The sequence below is a fragment of the Acyrthosiphon pisum genome, chromosome A1, assembly GCF_005508785.2.
Source record: "Acyrthosiphon pisum isolate AL4f chromosome A1, pea_aphid_22Mar2018_4r6ur, whole genome shotgun sequence".
Lineage (NCBI taxonomy): Eukaryota > Metazoa > Arthropoda > Insecta > Hemiptera > Aphididae > Acyrthosiphon > Acyrthosiphon pisum.
Window position 1 is genome coordinate 120333134 of NC_042494.1, and position 24252 is coordinate 120357385.

A 24252-nucleotide genomic window follows, 5' to 3' on the forward strand; every position below is an offset into this window, starting at 1 on the left:
TGCAGATAAATTAGATGACTGGTTTAGGGTTCGCAAATTTTACGGTTTTTAACGGTTTTCGTGAAATACCGGTAAACGGTTTTAAGCCCTGATTTTGAAAAAGTTAGCACCGTTAATTTTTGATTATTTATATTATTAATAATGCTCTTTAAAGGGTTAAGCTTAACTTATCAATTCAATCTTGCATGAAAACTAATGAAGCTAAACTTGAACTGCTCAGCACAAATTTGGTATATTCATCATTTATAAGTCGGAGACAACAAATGCGGGCGTGGCAATGTAGTCCCTCCTAATACACGATAATCACAAATCAGAATAACATTATTTGTATTGAACACAGTTAGAATAGATAATTTATGGGTAATATTCATTTTATTTAAATTAATAATGTAGTTCTGTCGTTCTGTAATAATACAAAGAAATATGAACGGGGTTTCTATTATCCACGGGAGATCATTTTAAAGATTTAATTTGTGTACGTAAAGTTGAGACGCTGTGCAGAACTTCATATTATTTATGATATCCTAGTAATCATGAAATATAATAGGTGTCATCAAATGTTGCATCACTACGATTATATGAAACGTTTTACCTAAATATTAATTTGTAATGTTAATTAGTAACTGGTAATCACATAAACAAAAAAGAGTGTGAATATTTAAAATTCCCAAATTCAGCTACTATGTGTATAATATTTAGATATACATATAATATATATACTATATAGTTAAATGTAAATGAAAACAGAAAACTTATAAAATAAGTATGGAATTCAACCATTAAGTTTCAAATATTAGTATACATGTTTAACATTCAGTTTAATAATTTATTTACTAAAAAAACTGTATGGTGACTTTATTTAAAAATAATAAACTATAACCTTCTTTTTAAAGAAGCAAATTGTACCACACTTATCTTGGTATAATTTAAAACTACTATTTTTTAGTTAATTTTGTTCTATAAAACAGAATGCATTATAGTTGTACGTGTAACATATTTTTCAATACCTATGGGTAGATATTATGTACTAAAAGGAGTTTCTGGTTTCAGCCTATTTTATTCTAAGTAGGTAGGTGATCTTGTACAAAATATTCACGAAAATTCAACAAACAGTTTTAAAGGGTGATCTAGTTATAATATTCGAGGTGTCATATAAATTCTAAAAATAGAATTTAAAAATATAAAATAAAGACAATATAAAAGGAGTAAAGCGTGTCCAAACCTTGAAATATGACTTTTAAGTGTTGGGTTATTACGGTTTTTGGCAATAGAAACAACTTTTTTCATGAAATAAAATAAAGTAACAACTCCTAACTATTGATGTAACCATGTAGTTACTTTAACTGTTCAAGATTTGCAAAAATAACTAAAAGTTAGTGTTCTTCAAAGCATAACTAAAAAATAATTACAATTATACAATTTGTTTTGAAGGAATTTAACTTATTTAATTTAATTTATTTTGTTAACATTAACTTATTATTTGGATATATATATAATATATATATATATCCAAGTTTTTTTTTATTGAACTTAAGTCCGGCTACTATTAGTTGTTGTAGGGAATCATGAACTGTGGTTGGTACGGTTGTTACGGTAGGTGAGCAAAACACGTGGATGGGTGGAAAGGTTTTTACTACTACGAATCCGGGTGATCACCCATCTAATAACTATAGTAGCTGGGGGCATTACTTATTCTCAGTCGCATGGCGCGACTGGTGACAGTCATAAGCTGCGCCAAGCCACACATTAATATATAAGTACTATATAATTTGTATATACCACAAATATATGAAATTACATCTATTTTGTGTGTGTACAATGTTTATATGTAATTATTATTTACTTGTCAATCACGTAATCATAACATTACGTGTATTACAAAATATACGGCTTAATATGGCACTTAAATAATTAATTCATTTTTTAAAATAATAAAGTTAATGATAAATAAAATAAGATAGAACTTAAAGAGACTTGTTTAAATGAATATTATGTTTTGTCTTCTATTTTTAAATACATTTAAAGAAGTTTTAATAAATTTATCGATTTCCACAAGAAAAAGTTATGTTTATTCAATCCACTGGTTTGATTGTATTTTTTTTTATATTTATTGGAACGTATACAATTTGGCATTTTAGCCTAGTTTCAAACAATGTCCCATTTAAAAGCTAATTAATTTCTTTTGGAAGTTTTCCAACAATCATATTATCAGTTTTGGTACTGGTAAGCTACTAGAATTTTTTTTACTTCCGATTGTTTAAAAAAAGAGGTATAATTTAAATTGATGTTTTTTTACTTGAATATTTTATATCTCACAGTAATACTTACAGAATAGAGGTATAAATTCGTTTCATATCCAGAGTTTCTGTTATGTTCGGACGAGTACGTTTCATCTTTAACATCACCTGTAAATAAAATTATTTTTGTTATTATTTTTATGGAATATGTATTTAGAAAAGTAAAATAACAAACGATTTTTTTTTTATAAAAATGTATGTGTAATATGGTTTTTATTGTATCAAGGAATTTATTTTATTGTTTTAAAATGTATTTAGAACATTAAAATATTTAAATACAACTTTTAACAAAAACAATATTATAATAATAGCTGTTATTCGTATAGAAATAACAAGGTAATATTATGTACAAATAATTTATTACAACTTTTTATGATGTAAACAGTTAAAATGTTGTTTTAGAATAAAACAATGTTGAATATTTATATGAAATGATAACACAGCTACTATAATATAATATTCTATGCTGAAAATTATGAGAAATTAAAAAAAAATGTTGAACTATTTTACTAAATTCTGTAGTGCCGTTAGTGAACTGCAGATTTGTCCACAAATCATTCATGTGAAGCTTTTATTTTACCTAAGTATCAAATTTACCTATTGATTTAGTTAACAAATTGTAAGATATATTTATAAATAAATAATAAAAAAGTAACTGTTTTATGTACTGATATGCTGGATTTAATTATAGGACCTTGAAAATATCAATATTAGAAGACTATACGATTTGTATACGAGTGGTGTAAAGTTAGGATTTACAAAATTATATGATAAGTGCTGGAAATGTACATTATTGTACTAACTAAAATTTATTTATCAACTAGTAAACAAAATACAACACCCACGGTCCATCGATTTATGCCATTAGTGTGAGAGCTGGGAAATCTTCATTTGCGCCCTGACCCATTTTTGTAATGCCCGTTATTGTGGTTAGGGAGTGAAGGACAGAGGAAGCGTTGCTATTGATTTGCACTTCAATAAAAATGTAACAAACGGTTTTTTTTAAACTAGAGACAAAAAAGGCTTTTTACATTTTTTATTTGCATTTATTTTTATTGTAACTTTTCCCTATCACAATTCACATAAAAACACCGATTATTGTCGGCTGATTACCAAATGGATAAATAAAAAATAATAATAAACAATAAAACTAAACAACGAGAAAAAGATTTAAAAATATCCAAGCAATAACCCTATGGAGTAGGTATTTACACTGTACACACTCAAAATATCAAATGAGTAAAATATGTAATCACATATATTATAATAGTGTGTTAAATACTTAAATTTAAAAATGTGTTTTGTTCTATAGCCATTGATAGATTTTTGACGCGTAGAAGAAAAACAATATATAATTGTATGCATTTTTAAGAAAATGTTTAATGTTAATACAATTATTTGTTTCAATTAATACTATTTAAAATGACTTAAAATTATTAAAATAATAAAGCAAGTAGTAGCAAAATGTAGTTAAATAAAGAGTTTAATGTGAAAAATAAACACATTAAATACTCATTACAGTAAATTAAAATACACTATAAATTATGTAAAATCATTTAGTTTCCAAGCAATAAAAATATCTGATTAAAAACTTATAAACAAAATAAATTGTTCCAAAAGTTTTGTCATTACGACAAATGCGTCAATAATTAATCATAAATTCTAATTAATTTAAATATTTAATATAAACTTTTCAACTTAAATTATTATATCAAAATAATTCATTAAATTATATTTTGTCTGTAGTTCAGAATAATGTTAATACATTTATATTTATGATGATAGAGGTTAATACAATAATTGAAACAATAGACTCATATGAAAGTAAAGTATAAACGATTCTTTAATTAAAGAAATAATATAGTATAGTTCCAATTGCTTGCCCTTGGTAATATATCAAGTATTTCCGTTCTGTATGTTTATTTTTTGATGAATTATCAAAATTTTCGTTTGTTTTAGGTACTACATAATGTTGTATTGTCATATTGTAGCATTAAATTAGGTACATTTTAAAACGATGGTTAGGCATAAGTAATAACCTACCAATGAGACTTTGTAATATTTTTAATGAAAATATCCAAGTACGTACATGTTTTCCATAAACATACATTTTTATGAAGGGTATATACCAATGTTCTAAAATTGACAATTTTATAGGTGTACCTACGCACTTAAGTATTACATTTTATTACATATAGCTTTATTAGTACATCAAAGTATAACAATAAATCATTACATCATGAGTTTACGAAATAATATTTTTTACGGTTATTATAGTCGGTACAAATACGATGTCAACAGTAGGAACTATAACGATTTTATAGTATAGAGTGTGTGTAAATATATTTTAATTGCCCTTGTTCAGTATTTCGTCGAACTATGTTGATCAATCGCTAAGCATTATTGGCAATGATTTAATTAATTTTCTTTCGTTAGCACGATGATATTAATTTTGAAATTATACTAATTAAACCGAATCGTTGCGACTTTGTTTACACGTCGTCGTAAACGTGAAATGCGATCAGTATTCATATTGTCTCGTCCTTGGAGTACACGGACGTGGTTTCGTTGTACCTATACCTACTTACACTCCAATTGGCCAACTTTTCAAAAAACCGTCAGGTTCAAGCGTTTCAGTCTCGCAGTGCCCGCCGTAAACTGTCTGGTCCAATTATTATTACACACTAATCATTCGTCACATTTAGAACTATGATTATAAACGTGATTCAAAGTGACACTCAAAAAAGTATAGATGTGTATTCCTAACCCTTGGATGACTTGAGGCGTGGTCACCACTCATATACAGCCTCTTCCGCCAATGTCATCGTGGTTGTATATAAATTATAAAAGCTGCAGTATTCGAAAAAATACCAGGAAATATGAATATTTATACACCATACAAATAATTGTTCATATTTTTAAAAACTATATCCCATCGCCCACATGGACGTTTGTATAAATCACGCACATCTTCTCTATATCGGCAACAGCCAGCTCTATAATACGTTCGGTTTTCTTTCGCTTGTAAAATGAGACGAGAACTTGGAAGTTTCGTATGCCGGTTATAAATTAAAATAATAATAAACAATTCTCAGCTCGGATCAGACGACTGTACGTCGTCGTCTCTCGATGACTGGCAGTCGGGAGTGGGCGTCACAAGTATTGTCGCTACCGCATATCGACGAAATCGTGGTCAGGTTCGTGGTATATGTGTTTCACGCCTTCCCCCCTACCACGCAATCACGGATCACCGATTTCCATCAGTAATCCTTGTCGTAACGAGCTCCGCTTGGTGGGAAACATCGGTGGATGGGTGGGATCTATGACGTGCAATATTCCATTCGTTTGTATCGGCAACAGACGCGAAAAATACATAAATATTAATATTAGACTTATAAATAAATATTACGAAATAAAGCGTAAAATGAGTATAAATCCCTCGGCCCACTTATTATAATTATGTTCAATTGACAGAGAGTAGACAGTAGACACGCGGGAAGTGATAAAATATCCTGAAAAAAAAAATAAAATAAAAACTACCCGAAAATGTGAGAAAACATAATATCCAATGCTTGGGGGAGTTCAGCACGACTCCAAGCAACCAGCCGTTAGATGGGGATGTAGAGGTGAATGGAATACAAAAATATATTATTTAAAAATAAAAAGCTTCAGGGATCCCCATTACTCTCTCAGTCACCCCCAATATATTTATATTCACCGGTGCACTGACGCTCACGTGCTTTTGAAATTTATTATCGCCGTTAATGACGACGATGGTGTATTCATATTTTATAGTAGTTTATATAAATTATACATAATACAATATACATAATATACAGTATATATAGCACATGCGTATTGCGTATGCATATATATGCACACTTATTATTATTATTATCATCATTATTATTATTATTATTATTATTATTATTATTATACCGCATACCGAGCCAGAAATCGAAGTCTGTGCGGGGTGGTTAATTATTATCGAGTGTGGCGGTGGCACGGCCGAAATTGTTTGCACGACGACGTTGCGAGTTAGATATTATATTACTATAGGCATACTGCAGGTAAACGACGTACGAATAAATTATGCAACGTCCCTCGATGGTAATTTGAGACGTAGAGGGCCCAATGTTTGTCATATCTTCGACTTTCGGCAATACACGAACGTACAATATAATATGTAATAATATATGTATATAAACAAAATTAAATAACATATTCGTTCGACTTGTTTTTCTTGTGTACAATCATTCGGAAGGTAATAATGAGCGTAGGTACTAGTGGTGATTTACACAGAGTAAAAACAACGCTTTTCAAACAGAATAATATACTCTATTATTTATATATACGTATATACAAGGGATACAATAAATATTTAAAATGCTGTTCACGTTTTCCCGTATTTCCCCTTATCTTCCCCATAGGCTAAGCCCCCCTAAATATTTTAATAGCCCCCGCAAAATCGAAACTTAATTTGAAATGTTATTCATTGATTTAATTATTATGTTTTCGTTTTTTTTGAAAATCGTAAAATAATATTTAACCAACAAATGACGCTAATATAATATCATTAAAAATCATAGAATATGGCCGTCTGTTTATTTAAAAACAATCAAATCCACCACCACCAACAACTGACCGAATTCATTTAATTGACGAACACGCGATCACGTGGATATCCGATAGACGACGCGTTATCACGTCTTATCGGTATGCTGGGCGGCGGTTAGGTTACTCATGATAGAAACGGGCTCACACGTGCCGCGCTGACATAGTGACATTGTGATAATAATTAGTCGATAATAAATAGTTTCGGTTTCAACGTTTTTGTGGTAATGAGTTTATGACAATAATTGAGTTTGAGTATTGACTATTGATGGTTAATATTGTTGAATACGACTATTACGAGTACACAACTATAATAATAGTTTAATTGTTAGCTCGGTTGAGTGTTGTGACGTAGACGTTAAGTGTTTTGAATTTTGAACATGGCAAATTTGTTTAGTATTTTTAATGTGAAAAAAGAAAGAAAAAACAAAAAATGTTAACAACATTGAAACAAACCTCGTTTACAATGACAACTTGGATGATTTAGAATTAGAAGTTAATAACGAACGTGGTGATCCAAGAAACACGTTAAATGGACCAGTTGACCATGACGAATTAGATGACTCAGAGTTAGAAAAAGTTAATAACGAAACTAGTGATTTAAGAATTTTTTTTAATACAGTTTAAATATATCTATATTTGTATTAGTTATATGTTTATTTGAGTATGTGAAGGGGGTGCGGGGGCGAAGCCCCTGCGGTCCATTTTACATTAGATTATTATAGCCCCTCTAAAAATTGAACCAAATGTCCGCCTATGATCTTCCCATAAAATTATATTTGAAAAATTTGACGTTTTATTGTTGGGATTCTCTGCGGTTTAGGTATTCGGTATTGTGTCATTGTAATATATTGTGTCGGTTTACACAAATTGTATACTGTATAGTATTATATATTATAGTATACTACAACTATTTGTTTACAACCGCCTACATCGAATAGGCATGTACAAAACTACAATATTATATACTATTATTATTATTATCATTGGTAGGTTACTTTGGCATTTTATACGCGCCAAGGATGGATTATAGAAAGCGTGGTCAATTAGATTATAAATGCCTTACTGAAGGTTAAAATTAATTATTAATCTATAGCTATGTTATAAATACATCATTTTTACCTCCGTCAGTCCGAACCCGCCACATTATATTATTATTATATTTCTCGTATGGTTTAATCCAACACTAATAGTATTAAAATTAGTTAATACTATAGCAACAACAAAAATTACAATAAGAAATAAAAATATGAATATAAAATGTTGAGATAAGATGTAGAAACATAAAATAGTAGTAATTAGTTAAATATATAAACAAAATAAGATAGAATAATATAAAATATATATGAATAATTGGGTGGTGAGTCTTAGATTCTAATGTCTAGATCGGTTATTCATTTTTTAACCTTTAAAAATGTCAATCTTATAAAAATTTTTCAATATTTATTATATTATATAAATATAAAATAAAATAAATTAATAAATTTTAATGGATCGGTTGATTTTTTTGATCATATGATAAAATGTCAAAAATAAATTGATAAAATATAATATACATACAAATAAATATATGTAATTCGAATAAATCGGTTGATTTTTTCGATCTTATATAAAAAAATATCAATAATAAATTGTTAAAATATAATATATATAGTTCTATAAATGTACCTAATATCTATTAAGTGTGGCACACAGGTATCTAGGATTTTTGGGCTTTCGTACTATACAACTTTTTTTTCTTATCTTATTTTGGCGCTTATGTTTTCTACCAGTACAAACAGCATGGGGTCCGCGATCTACCGCAGGAAGATTGCCTACCTGATAATATACTGCTGCGAATCTCACGAGATAACGCTGGTCGAGATATCTATACATTAAAATATAATATCATTTACACTTAAAAAGATATTGCTTCCACATCATATTACAATTAAAAGAAGTTGAACATTCAGAATTTCTTTATCTGGGTAACGGAAAAGTTAAGATAAGTTTTTAACAGTTTTATGCTACTCTGCATACAGTTCAATTACTCTTCATATAAAAAAAAAACGTTGCAAGATAGATAAACCGGATTTGTGGAGCCACGAAACAGCCCCACAATTTGCAAAAAACTATCCACGGTGGGGGGGGGGGGGAGTACGCGGGTGACAACTAGACAGCCAGTATACAATATATATATTTATATCCAATTTAATAACAAGAACAACCAATTTAAAAACTTTTTTTTAAATTTTTTTAAATTATTATTTGATATCTCTTAGTTGGTCAATGTGTCGTCTCCAAATCCGTCTATACTCTAGCTCAGTTTCATAGTGAAGTAAACCAATTTTTTCAATTGTTCCAAAACCTCCATTTGTCTTTAACCAAATAATTCCTAGCTCCAACCTTTTCCCCTTCATTTAACTCTCTTATATTTGGTTTTTCTATATCAGTTCAGGTCTGTTCTGGTAGTGTACCTATATTATTATTAACCTACGCGCATTATACAGGTCCGTTAACTGTTAAGTTAGCTGCCATATTCTAAATTTTTAATTTAAGCTCAGTTCTCAATGATTAGCAAGTAATTTGTACGTCGTATATTAACGATAGGTATAGTATTTCCTCTTAGGATTATTATACGTATTTTTAGATTTCATAATATATTACATTAAAATCTATTTTAAAAGGGACAATTTTGGCTTATTTTAATGTTAAATGTTTTGATTTAATTTTTGTCATAGTTAAAGTTTTATATAAATAATAATACTTCCAATATTAAAAAAATAACTTTTTCTAAAATTATATCATATTATACATATGCCATTTCATTGTATTAAGAAATCAATATTTTAATTAAAAAAACATCTCTGTTCATTGTTTTATTGTATTTCCATCAAAAAATTTGAATGTGTAAGTTTCAATGCATAGTTAATTAGACTGACCTTTAAAGTAAACCTCGAAATATCCAATTTGTGGCTATACGCATCTCAACGGAAAAATCAATATTTTTAATGCGCTTATTACATATGAAAGGACAACTACTATGTATAAAGACTCTTTGTAATAAAAAAAAATGTTTGCAATATTTTACCTTTTCTCGGTTTTAAATTAGTATAATTATACAATCTTATATACTATCATATATTATATAAAAAAGTAAATTTTTATATTATGTTTTAATTAGGTAATTTATGTTTAGAACATATGTTTCATAATATAATTATTTGCAGGTATTGTAAGTAGGTACAGAATCATATTAAAATTATTTAGTTAGATACAAATTAAAACAAACCAGATGTAGACCACTTAAATCACTTCGACACTGGATATATTATTATATAATGATGTAATGTTTAAGTAAATACTTTGATTGTAATGATGCCACAAAAATAAAAAAATAATTATGAATAAAACTTGTTTAAAACGCTGATTACTGACATACCTTCAATGTATAATATGGCTGTCGGTAGTTTTTATTGGGCTTAGAAAATAATTACAAAATTTATAAATATTTTTCAATCCGAAAGGTTTTTTTATGAAATGTTTTGAATACTCATTCTATTTGAATTTTTTCATAGAACGAGGCAACAACAATTATAATAAAAAAACAATTCACATCAAAACAATAGTCATGAATTCTTTGGCGTTCAGTCAGAATATAAAGTGTAGGTAGGTAATTAATTTCATTGCATCCCCTTAAAATGTATACTAATTATTGTTTAAATATCTAATTTAACTGCAGTTGACGTTTTTTTAATACCTTATATGGTCTATACTATAAACAATTTTTCAACTGCGTGTTCACCGATTATGTATGTTTCTATAAAGTAGGTATATACAATATGAGTTGTATATTTATCTATAAAGAAAGTTTTTTGAGTATTTTTTTTCGTAAGCGACCATGAAATAAAACGTTTTTTTTTTTGGGACACGCCGGAAAATCTACGGGGTTCCGGGATCGTAAATAACAGTAGCTCATATGAACGCCCTTCTCCAATCCTCTTTCGTTGTGTTTAAACATCAAGGGCTTCCCTTCAATAGATTTATTACTTTTTTTTGTTATTTATTTTTTTTTTTGTTCCATTAAACAAAAAGGTCTTGCAGAAACTCGGGTAACCATCGGTGTGCTGGATGAACGCGTTGTGTACTTGTTTAAAAATCTCGGGGTCGAATCACCGACGAATGCGTGAAGTCCATCATCGGGAACGGGGCTTCGAGATGTAAGCATTCATTGGAAACGGTTTATCGAGAAAAAACAACTATCGTTCCTTGGGGATGTAAGTACTACTCGTAAGCAGATCATATGTATTTGGTGGGCCGATCCCAAAGATCCGCGAGGATCGCATTGGCTCGTTTACAAGAATATACCGTAGTTAAGACCTAGACAAATTATAAAACGAATAAAATATAAATACATCTGTGTCGTATTGCGCTAAGATTTGATTTCTTAACTTGTTTGAATAACATAATATTATAATGTATGTATTGGCAAACGATAGTACCCGAACATCTCGGCCCCGTCAATTTCTGTTCCATTTCTACAAAACAGTTACATTTATTACTCTACATAATTTAACAGTCAAAACGATTATGTTGTTAATATATTTCAATGGCAACCGATACATTAAACGATTTGGTCGACTTTTGTTATCCGAAAGAACCAATTGGTAATTTATATAAATATTCAGCATATTTCTAGAACAGTATATAATATGATAATTAAGGATTTTTGTTTCAAGGCGTTTATAGTGTCTATAAGGTTGGAATATATAATACACTCTTATCTTAAATAAAGTGGGTAGGTATATCAGATTAATGTTTCTATGCTTAAGCTTGAAATTCGTCCGTGAATATATAAAATGTATAATAAAATAGGGACCTCTTGACCGAGCGGCGGTCTTGTTCACCCCGATGGTTATTGAGGCTCTGGCTAAGAACGTAGGTAGGTACCTCATCATAAAATTCGTTTATTCTATAAAGAGGCAAATGGCATTTCCCCACTTTATGTGATGCAAATTACATAAGTCCTCGAGGGCAACTTTAAAACATACTATGTAATGCATACGGTATTTTCATTTAAAATAAAACCAAAAAATATACAATGGTAAGTTAACTATGCTTTGTTATTCTAAAAAAGTTAGCTCAGTGTTATTATTTTGAGTTCGTGATGAAAGACAAATAATAACATAACCGCTGGCGGCTTGAATATTTTACGAGATCGCCATTATGACACCAGTCCCTATAACGTTTTCTGTCTTCCTCTTCTTCGCCTTTTACCTGTTTCAAGTTCTTTATGAAATTTTTTTGTATAAATGAAACAACTATGGAAAAGAGAAATTCAAAAAAGTCCCTTAATTAATCCTTAATTCACCAGCCTTCCCGCGTTGAATGAATTATTCAACGATTGTTAAAGGGATGACTGTTTGTTCAAAGCGCGTTTGGTCTCCCTTCTTCATCAAAGTTATAACTTTGTTAGCAAAAAATTAATTATTTTCCATTGTCTCGTACGTTTTTCTTATTCTATATATCTGTCACTCTTAAACCGGTATATCACATCCACTGAAATGCCCTACTAATCAGATACAACTGTGATGTTGGAAATGAAAACAGCTGGAAAGTAGTTAAGTTATTGCATAGCTTTTATCGCAGGTCTGGTGTAGTGACTGAAAAAAAATTTTTCGTAACGAAAAAGCGTGACCACTTTGTTTATTTATACATACTATAGCAACCTGGTGACCATAGCAACGCATAGCTAAATTATAATTTAATTTTGATAACAGTTATTTATTTTTTAATAACAACGACTATGAACATCAAGCGCTTATAAATATAATGGTTTTGTTATGGGTTGCTATAACAATAAATTTATATATATAAATATATAATATATATTAATACATTATTAATTTTATATATTTATAATAATATATATAAAATATAATATATTATAGCAATAAAAACATAAACTATAGTTTCTATGATACAAATTCCTGAATAAATAGAATAATAAAAAATATTTAAAATCATATCAACTTTTTATTTATTTAATATGCAATAGCTTTATCGCGGCAGTCCCCGAATGCCACTTTTAATTATTATAATATACTGACAAGATTTTTATTAAAGTAGGAACATATTTTTACTATGAAAATAGATTTTTAAAATATTAACTTATTAATTCTGATTATAAACAAATTTTATTTTATTTTTTCTATATTTGTTCATTGAAACGACCTCAAGGTCTTTGACAATGCTTATCACAAGTGGGTAGTAGGGAGATCATGTGATCTATTTATCTATGTATATATATATCACTATATGCATGATACTACCCCCCTTCTCCAAGAGGAGACATGTGCGAAACCGGATGACGCAATCGGACGACAGCACGGGAAAATGGTGACTGCGTAGAATCACACACATTTTTTTGCACTATGCTATGAATCGAACCGATGACTGTGTGAGTCGTAGTCAACTGCGTGACCACTGCGCCACTCCAGCCCCATAAACAAATAAAAAAAAAATTTAATATCTCAATATTATGTATTATTAATCTAAAAAAAATAATTTTATTACAAGTATTAGTTCTAAGTAATAAAGTAAAACTGTTTTTCATTTAATTTCCAATTAAATATCTTATTTGAGAAAGAATAAAGATGTAATAAATAGTAAGAGATTAAGTAAAATTAACTTAAAATGTAGTACAAATAAATAAAATTAGGAAACTACTGCAGTAGTGTAACTGAAAACTGTTATTTGATATTTTCACGCATAAGTCAATTGATTTCTAAAATATATATGATATGGTTTTTTTATTGTAATGTTATTATTTTGTTAATGTATCTTAAATTGTTTTATAATGATAAGCGACCCAATGGCCAATAATAAGTTTATACAATATACATATAGGCAAAGGTGGGCATTAACTAGTTGGTTTATTTTCTAATAAACTTATGAACTTAATTAGTTTAATTTATAGTTGAAATAACTTAGCTTTTCTCAGTTAATTTTAAAAAATCCATCAAGTTAAAAACATTTTGAAATTTTTTGTTTATACGTAAATATTACTGTATCAGTATAAAATAAAAATAATTCAACACAAAAACACAAACATTTCTGTTCTTTATCTTGATAACATAATTTTGTGTATATTAATATATTTTATTAAGTTGTAAATGATATATTATGCGAGTTGCAATTATAAATGTTTTTAATAAAATTAATAATTTTAAATTACAAATTGACAATTGTTATGTTTCAATGTTATATAATTTATAATATATATGAAGGTCATGTACTCATCTTCACGTATTGTGACATTCAATTTCTATACGATATAAAAAAATATATTTGTTAAATTATTAATTTGAGATGAGTAGGTATAGTTTAAATTAGTAAATAATAGTAATAAAGTAAAAGTAAAATGGTAAACGTGTACATTATGATAAAAGTTCAATAAAATTGTTTTTTATAATTTATAACTTAGAAACTACAAAGACACATTCACTCTTTATGTGATTTAAATACTAATTTAAAAAAAAAATAGATTTACTTTTTTAATTTGTTAACTGTTAAATTTTAACTTATCGATCTTGTGTCCTCTTAACTTAACTTAACTTGAGTTAATTATTTTCATTAACTTACCCACCTTTGCATATAGGTAGTCACTATAGTCACATTAAATTTTGTTTAGCCAGCTTCACATTAGGTATCATAATATCTTATAATTAATAGAACGTTTAAACAATCCAATCAAAAAACAACGGAAACAATTCATTAAGGTTAGTATGTAAGCATAAATATCGAGCTATTATTTTAATAAGACCAAAATCAAATTGTTAGGCGAGTAAAAGGAAAGAGTTAATTGTGTTTGACGGCGATAATATATGTAGGTACCTATTAAAAGATACGCAGTATTATAACAGTATAACTTACTGAGCAATTATAAGTTTATGGTAAAACAAAGAAATATTATTGAAATAGTGAATTTACCTATGTCAAATATACATCTAAAAATAAAGAGTTTTTTTTGCTATTAGTCACTTACACATAAAATTTGTGTTTAAATATACCATTTCACTTTTCAGTATGCGCTTACTATGTACTATGCCATCATAATAAGTACCTTGTGATGTTAAAAAAAAATCAAATATTAATTATTTATGATGATAGTTTAATGTAAGTACTTCGAAAGTATGAATTATGAAATGACTATTTAACATGATATTATAGAGTTTAAACAACAATTGACGTCCAAGCATGTTATATATATAGATAGCTGTATATATTATTCATTGTCAGCATCTTAAAACTCAACACATGTTGGCAATGTTCCGAGGTTAGAATCAAAAACAAAAGTAGAATGACACAGATTTTACTTTAAGATTCAGTCATTATCGTTAAACAGTTGAATAATATTATCTACATTGTTCAATACGTTAACATAAATTTTATATTATAAAAATAAAAATAACTGGAGAACAATATTACGTATATATCAAAACTAATTTTAATAAATTATTAATACATTATATAATACAATTTTTATATACTTTATAGCAGATATAACTTCTCAAGTTAATTTAATTTTGTTAGATACCTACCTATCTGCAATGGCACTAACGCATATTTATTAGATAATAGTAGCGTAGTATGTACTACAAAACTTAAAAGTAAACATATGTTTTTTGGCACGATAAAAATAACCCCATTAGTTAGTTAGTGGCTGGTTATTTTACAGTAATGAAACACTTTTTAAATCTAAGTACATAGGTATAATAAATTATAAAACGTTTAATGCTTTTATACATTTTGTTTGATGCACGCAAACATAAAAAAATGAATATTTTGTATGTACTAATAAGTACTATGTATTATTAATAATGATAAAACCTTAAGCATTGTAAAAAAATAATGTTAGACTTAATGCATTGAATTTATAGAGATGTTTTAGATTCTGAGCGGAGCGATGAATGTATTGATTTTACAATGGTGTTCATTTTTCTTTTCTTCCAAAGTGAATAACAATAATCTATCTATATATATAAGAATATAACTTGATTTTGGAGACGAAGGAAACCGGTTTGTTTGTTTTATCGTTTTATGCATTAATATTATTATTTATTATTTATTTGTTTGCACTTGCATTTTTCTATTGAAAATATATATTATTCATTGAACAAATAATTTATTGTTACATTTTTTTTACCTTATCTTGATTCTATAATAAAAAGAATATAATTTAGGTACCACTCCAGTGGTTGAATTAAAAATGTAGGATATATAATTTTCAGAAATTAACAATATCAATAACTACAATATTTAATTATATAATATTATTTGTATAGCCAAAAAATAGTCATATGTTTTTTAATTAAATTATAAAAAAATAATTTCTTCTGGAGGAAGGTCGGGCAGCTAGTAAATTATATAAACTTATAATTTAATATACTATACTGTTAAAATAAATGTAATGTTTTTGCAAATATTAAATTAACCTACCGTAAGACTTGTCTCTTATATATAATAAAATAAATTACCTTAACGATATCGAAAAAACATGAAATATACTTAGTAATATAGCCTGACACACCATCTTTGCTCAAAATCGTTTTTTGTATGGAGTGATTTATCATTGAATTCAATTTAACACATTTGTACATTAAAGTGACTTACTCGATAATAACTAATGAGTAATGAGATACACTCGACACCTACTGAGTACTGTACCTAAAGGAGAGGGGTTACTATTTTTTCCTATTTTTAAAATTTAATTGGAACTCTTATTAATAATTGTTGAACAAACTGTTATCGGCAATCGGCTTGCGTGAAAAATGTATTAGTTTAATGGTTCAATATGATTTCATGGACCAATTATGGACCACTAAATCATGTTAAACTATTAGTTCATTAAATGTTTAGTGATTGTTTATGCAACCCGGCGTGGCATAAGTCTGAAATATCTGAGTTTAAAATATTTAAAATATTTCTAAATTAGTATAATATTGAGTATAGTATTGAATATTTTGTATATTATGAAATAATTGGGATACTCATAATGTCAATGGTGCCTTTTATACACGCAAATGCAGGACACTTTGAATTTGGTAACTGTAATATTACAAGATATTCATGAAACATAACAAAAGATTAACAACTTTACCTATGTTAAACGATGCGATACAGGGGCATTAGATTATAATATATTCAATTTTCTGATTCGATTGAAAATAATAATAATTGCATAAAGTTTAATAACTATGGAGCTAATACAGTCGTCATGCAAATTTCCATAACACGGATTTACCAAAGACACGAACGTATATAATACCCCCTCACGTGGTCTAAACGACGCCACCGAATAATACAATAGTATCTATGGTTGTAATTAAGATTATAAGACGTGACTTTTTAACTAGGTATTTTAATGAAATAATATATTACGATATAATATGGATACCGGATAGTATCTAGATAATAATATATCGAATGGTACATAACATAATATTATAATTATTCATTATGATTTTTTTTAACAGCTAAATATTTTATAAGTGATTACTTAATATTTTTAATCGTTTTTCTCTCGAACGAGTTGAATATATAATTAGACAATAGCCTTAATACAAATAAGAGTCGTTATAAATTCGGAATCGCCCAGATCGTAGTATTAATATTACATTTAGCACAAACAGTATTTTTATTTTTTTATTTTGGTACTCAGCTTACCCACAACTTTTGTGTTCAATGTGGTTGATAAATCGGCCACGTGCGATGTATAATATATTATATTACATAGCGGCCAGTGCAATTTATCGGAGCAGCAAAGTCCATTTAACCGATAAAAAGTATACATATATAGGTTTGTCTATAAAATAATATGTACATCTAGACGATCCGACGTTATAATATATACATCTTCGCCGGGTTTGTGAGGTGTGGTCCGCGAAACGTGCGAAAACTGGGAAGCGTAAGCCCTGCGGGTTGAACGGTCGTCACGTCAGCCTGAGACCAAACAAATCGTGTCGGTTTAGACGTACATATAAAATAAAGGTCACTCCTCCTCTATGCACTAAGAACGACGCCAAAAGTGGTCTGCGGTGAAAGCTCGTCGAAATTCCGAAGAGGGGTCACCGGTCGACGACAGACGTATAGCAACAATAATAGTATAGTTTATAATAATAATAATAAATAGTTTAATATTATAATAACAATCTACACTTGTTGCTGTCCGCCCGTCCGTCTGTCGAGTTCGTGGTTTGCGAATTATCACCTACCTATACTGTTTATCGATTAATAATAATAATATATTTTATCGGCTCACTATACGCGGCGACTTAGTGTCCACGTGTGACGGTTAATACGAAAATGAAGATATTATTATTATTATAATACACGGCGAGTGAGCCTGCAGCCATCACATTTTCCAATTTTTCCGTGTTCTCTCAGTGGGAAATCACAGCGACCCTAGTCCCAACCATAGTAATAAAATGTATGATGTGGTATATGATTATACACACAATAATAATTATTACTACTATCGTCACGTTTCCGGTTCGTTGTGTACGAAAAGGTACTTATGTATTATTATTATAATGTAATAAATCTTAACCCCGAAATGAACTCGTCCGAGTAATATTATATTCGTTTAAAATTTTATATATATGTTTGTATCATATTACATAATATATGCATATCCATGGATACATTAAAATATTTTAAATAAATTATACCAAACCAAGTATAATATATAACATTATGTGACATTGCTCGATTATATCGTTAAATCGTTTCCACGGCTGCAGGAGAAATAGCGAGTGCCAAGCCCTGCCAACGTCTATCGGCCAAGGGGATGATTATCTAATCCAAGCAACTTACCGCCTGCGTTATGTTTTAAAATATATATTTTTAGTACTTTTATAAGGATATTATCGAAAGAGGTCATTTGAATACAACATCTGGTCTGTGTGACTTGGAGTTTTGAAAACTAGCCCTTTGGTAAGTTTGAGTTTGCTCATTCTCGATCCATTGTAAAAACATAGGATATCTACGAATATACGACGATTGCTCGTACTGATTATATGGTATGAAGTTTGAAATACGCGAAATTTCAGAGACAATGTCATTGTAACGCATTGTCATAATACAACTCTGGACACCCCTCCCCACCCCTGTAAATACACCACTTGTCATCACCAATTAATGCAAACACCATAATTCTCATACATTTGTTTTTGAACGGAAAAACGGATTTTGTGCCAAACGTACTTACAGAAACTCAATTAGGAAACGACGTATTCAAAATTGGACTAAAAATCTCAAATATTCCAATTAAAATTGTGTTTCTGGATATGTGTAGATGGGGCTTCAGGAATCAGGACGCTCGTTTACAGATAAAATGATTTATGGTTTATACGGGGGCTCGTCAGTTCCGCCAATATAGCATCGATTCCACCAGTAGGCACATATAGCTAGGTGGGTAGTTTTAAAACAACCCATTGATTGCATCACCTAGGCACCAAATTTTACTTGTGGCCATCGTGGTTGCTCTTTAACTTTATTAACTAATTAAATAAAAATTTAACAACATTTTTTTTAATATGTGCTAATGAAAGATAGTACAATTGTTAATTTCTATACGCGTTTAAGCAAGTAATTTTGATCGAATATAATACTTAAGTTTACATTTTTGTGAATTATTCTCACCCTTATATACGTAGGTAGGTACATAATATATACATAATTAATAGATAAAGTGTATCCAAAATGTACATACATAATATTAAAAATAATAATATATTAAGTACCTACAAAATAATATATCTGGTACTGATCATAATATAAAAATGAAATTCTATTTAGACTCTGGAACATTTAAAATTAAAATGTAATAATCAATATAATATTATAGGTACCTACAGTATAAATAATAATATATAAATTTCTTTATAAATAATTTTTAAAAAATTTGAATAATTCTCAGTTTTAAGTAATTGGTACACTTAAACCAATAAAACTATAGGTATACATAATACTATTATATAATGTCAATTAAAAAATTATTGAAGAAATTACGATTTATAATTTTTGTTTAGAAAGTATATATTTTTATATAGGTATTATATTGTCATGGTTCCGTCAAACTTACAATTCATAATTTACGGATTCTATTAGTTGTTTCAAGACTAGGTACCTGTACTGGTGGAATCAATGAATTCCTATTTATACCTAGGGTCTTCGATTATTCGATATAGGTTATAAAACTATAGGCACCTTTTACGTAAACCGTCACAATTTGTACGTCGTTATGTGACGACTCTGTTCGTAGAAAAGTTGAAATAAAAAAAAGGAAAAAGGAAATCGGGAAAAGTGGACAGGTACCCATCTCTTGTTCCGATGTATTAACAAAAGAGTTTCCGTCCGTTCACGGCTGAGTTGTGTTTGTAAACGTGGTTATAACGCACACCCACGGGACCAATCGGAGGTTGTCCGGTCACGTGGTGCTGCTGCAGGTCTTTGCACAACTATGAAGTATGATGAAAGCAGGTATGTCAGGTGTGTACAAACAACGCGGCAGACAGTCATTGGCACGGTTAAGTACAAATGCGTGTTATTGCAGAAGTTTGAACATTTAATTCATATTTAATTATTTTTTTAATATTTTATTTAACACGTCATATAAATATTACACTATGTATATCTAACACGCAATTTACAGTTATTTATAATACTATATACATTAATACAATATTGTTTTGGATATTACTTATTTCCTTAACATAGGCAAATTATAACGCATTATCAATCCGTCTCTTCAAAACAATCGGATTCTTCGTTATCGTCAGAAAAGTAATCATTGATTGTTGGGTCTAAATAATGTTTTGTAGCCTTAGTAATCATCATTTCACAGTACTCATGGTTAAAATATCCAAAAATATTCGACTTTGATATGTATTCATAGGTGTCGAATAAATTGAAGAATGATGGACCCTCAACAGTTTCTGTCACATTCTTTCCCTCATTCCAATGAATTTCACAGCCTGTTTTAACGAATATGACTTTCTTTTTATGAGGTAATAGAATATACCTACCCATTATTATAAAATATTTTGTGCAAATATGTTTGTACATGCTTAACGACCAATACGTTATTGGTGAACCACTCATTGGGTGTGAAATAGAATTCCATGGTATACCCGATATATTTTTCCGACCAATTAACTCTGATATCTGTCAAATGTCTGAGTATTGGCACATCGTGAGATTGTATTTCGCCCTTTTGCGTATGAACTAATGAATTCTTCGTGAAAGTAAGCTAAAAGTTCTGAATCCCCGCTATTGTTTCTTTTTTGGCTTTGTGTACCATTTTTCATCGTTTGTCATATCTACGAACTAGTTCAGCGACACCGTCTTCCTCTGAAGATGAACCGTATTCTTCTTTGATAGGCTCATAATTTCCTTGAATTAGTTCCCTTCGTTTATTGAAAAATGGCTCGTACTCTGTTTGAAATTTGCATTTAAGAAGATGAACTTCAGTATTAAATTTTTCTTCAGTTTCAACTTGCGCTAGCAAGTTTTTTAAAGTTTTTTTAAAGCAAGCACCCGTCTTTTTATTGGAAGTGAAATATTTTCTAATTTATTAATCTTTTGTTTCTTCTGCAGTGAAGTGTTGGAATCCACCGACGATTCATCAAAGCTATAGTCTTCTGCAATCATTTTTCACACGACGTATTTCATAGGCTTTTGTCAAAATATTACAATTAATCGCAGGCAATCTATCAGTAGCACTGTGATTATTAAAAATATTAATATTAGTTTCAGAAAAATAGAAGAATCAAATCAAATAGAACTCAACTTGTGTAACTAATAGGTTTATATTGTTATATTATTTATTTAAAAACAATGAATTTTATGTTGTCTTCGTTATAATATTTATGTAAGTATAGGTATTATAGTAAATATTATTTTTTTGATAAAAATAATATAGGTACCTCCCAAAATTGTAAAGTATTTAATTATCATATTTATAAAAATGTATTTGATAACTGGTATAACTGGTATATTTTTATAAGATCATAAACTTCTGAAATATAAAAGAAGAAAATTCTTAATAATATCATTTGGAATAGGAAATACTATATAAAACGATAATTTGTTATACCTACGATATTCCACGGTATACAGACAATTATTTAAGTTGAATATTACAATAATTTAGAGCAGAATTAATAATTTTTATTACTTTTGAGAATTCATTGATAGCTGATAACATGAAAATACTATAACATAATCAGACTTGCAAATATTAATATTTTTGACTAGGCGGATATAACCTATAGTGTAATAAATAATAACTATATAATTTCAAGTTAATCTGTCCAGAAAAATTTAACTAAATATTTGATAGTTGCAGATTAAAATAATAATAGTGTATTATATATTGGTTGCTATTGGTTAATAGGTTATTTTTCGATTTTATCAATAGTTATTTGATGTCACGGGAAAAATCACCGAAAAATCACGAAAAAACGCTAAAGATTTTAATTTCTAACGCTTTGATGACAAGACCATAGATACGAATAAAAAATGATAACATCATAATATTAATTCAACTTATACATGATATATTAAATAATAATAATATAAAATATCCAGACTGACAAACCGTCTCCGCTCTGAATCCTTTTTCTTATACAATGATATTATATCATTGAATTCAAGTCTAATACAATCCATTATACAATGACCCACTTATAACCTACTGTATAGTAGAGCGACATCCACTTACCTGTTTTTTTATTTTGATTAGGCAATATAATAAATTATTATATTATTTATATTCAATTACTTACTATTTATCTAATTACCTATTGTTAGTTTACAAATTATATGAATTGAAAATGAAAATTAGTTATACTAATCAAAATTACTGTACATTTATATATTATAAGTAAAAATATCACGTTCTTCGTATGATGTTACTTAGGGCCTTTGGGTTTTGGGGTACTAAATTAACGAAATTCGTATAATGTTATTAATTATTATTTTTCTAATGACTATAATTAATAATATAAACATATTGACGTTTATGACGAGATAGTTATTATACTGTATATACGGCTTAAAAGTCAATTAAGCTGTTGATACATTAATATTAATGGACTGCTATGGCAAGAGTTGCAACACTTAACTTTATACCAAGGTATAGTTTTAGATCACAATATTGCACTATACAATATGTTAAAGTATATTTTATTTTCTGACAGCAGACACTACGGGTTTCTGTTTTCGGAACCCAATACTTTTCATTGGCTGTTTCACTTACTACATCTACCTCTCTTTAATGATTTTAACGTGTTTTTAGCAGACGAAATCCGAGTATAATAGTGCACCGAAAGCGGAAACTAACTTCCACAAAGTTTCGTAGATCCTAAACGAACGGTCCAAGTTTTCGGTATCTTAAAACGTGCAACACCCATTAACAAGTGCTATTTGGGACTTTAGTCAATGTTTTGGTATGCCGGCTACAATATGCTACAGTGAGTGTAAAACCGTATAAGGTTTATGATTAAAGTTGATGTTCATTTTATGTATTTATAGTAATTATGTTTCAAAAGACGATAAAATGTTGTATACAAATTATATATTGTAATGATTAAACTATTAATTATTAGAGAACAGTTTTAATGGGAAACTTACTAAAAGTGATTTTTATATTCTTTATGAAAAAACTTAACAGCATCAATTTTGCATAGTATGATTAGTATTGTTTATCAGTTCAAACATCTTAATAATTTATTGACGATTAAGATCATTTAATCATATTATTTTATTTTAAAAAGCTGATAGTATTATTATTATTATTAAGGGTTTAAATTATAAAATGTCGAAATGTCAAGTAACAAAATATATACTGTGGAAATTAAATTTAAAGGCAAGAAAAAAATTTCGTTTGTACCTACAGTACAGTTTTTATTTTTTTGATAATAATATAACATGTAAAATCTAATGTATATTTTTATCGTTTGTTTATTTTGTATATAGGTAACTAGGTATGCATAAAAAATAGAATCATGAAAAAATAGATTTCAGCATCACAAATCTTTCTTATAATTTTATTTGGAAATCCGCAAATAAAATTATATTTACAGCAATGCTTAAAATTTAAAACAGTAAATTAACCCCAATATTGTTAAACACGGTGCTCTAAATGTTATTTGTTTTTTCAAAACATTTATATTATATTGAATCATGATAACATACAGTATACATGCCTATTTTAAATAAATGAGTTGGTGAACATCGCCAAAATTATAAAAAGATCATGTAGCGAACAATTAGTCGTAAATAATTTATAATTTTT

General features: G+C 28.4%; 1 protein-coding gene across 4 annotated transcripts in view; it reads right to left on the reverse strand.

The window, feature by feature from the left end:
- Positions 1 to 24252, reverse strand: part of LOC100159106 (solute carrier family 12 member 6) — a 315886-nt gene that overhangs the window by 16803 nt on the left and 274831 nt on the right. For all 4 annotated transcript variants that reach the window (XM_029488169.1, XM_016807096.2, XM_001944274.5 and 1 more), the window contains one exon: positions 2329 to 2405. In XM_029488169.1, the coding sequence (XP_029344029.1) occupies positions 2329 to 2405 (77 nt within the window). The remainder of the gene's footprint in view (positions 1 to 2328; positions 2406 to 24252) is intronic.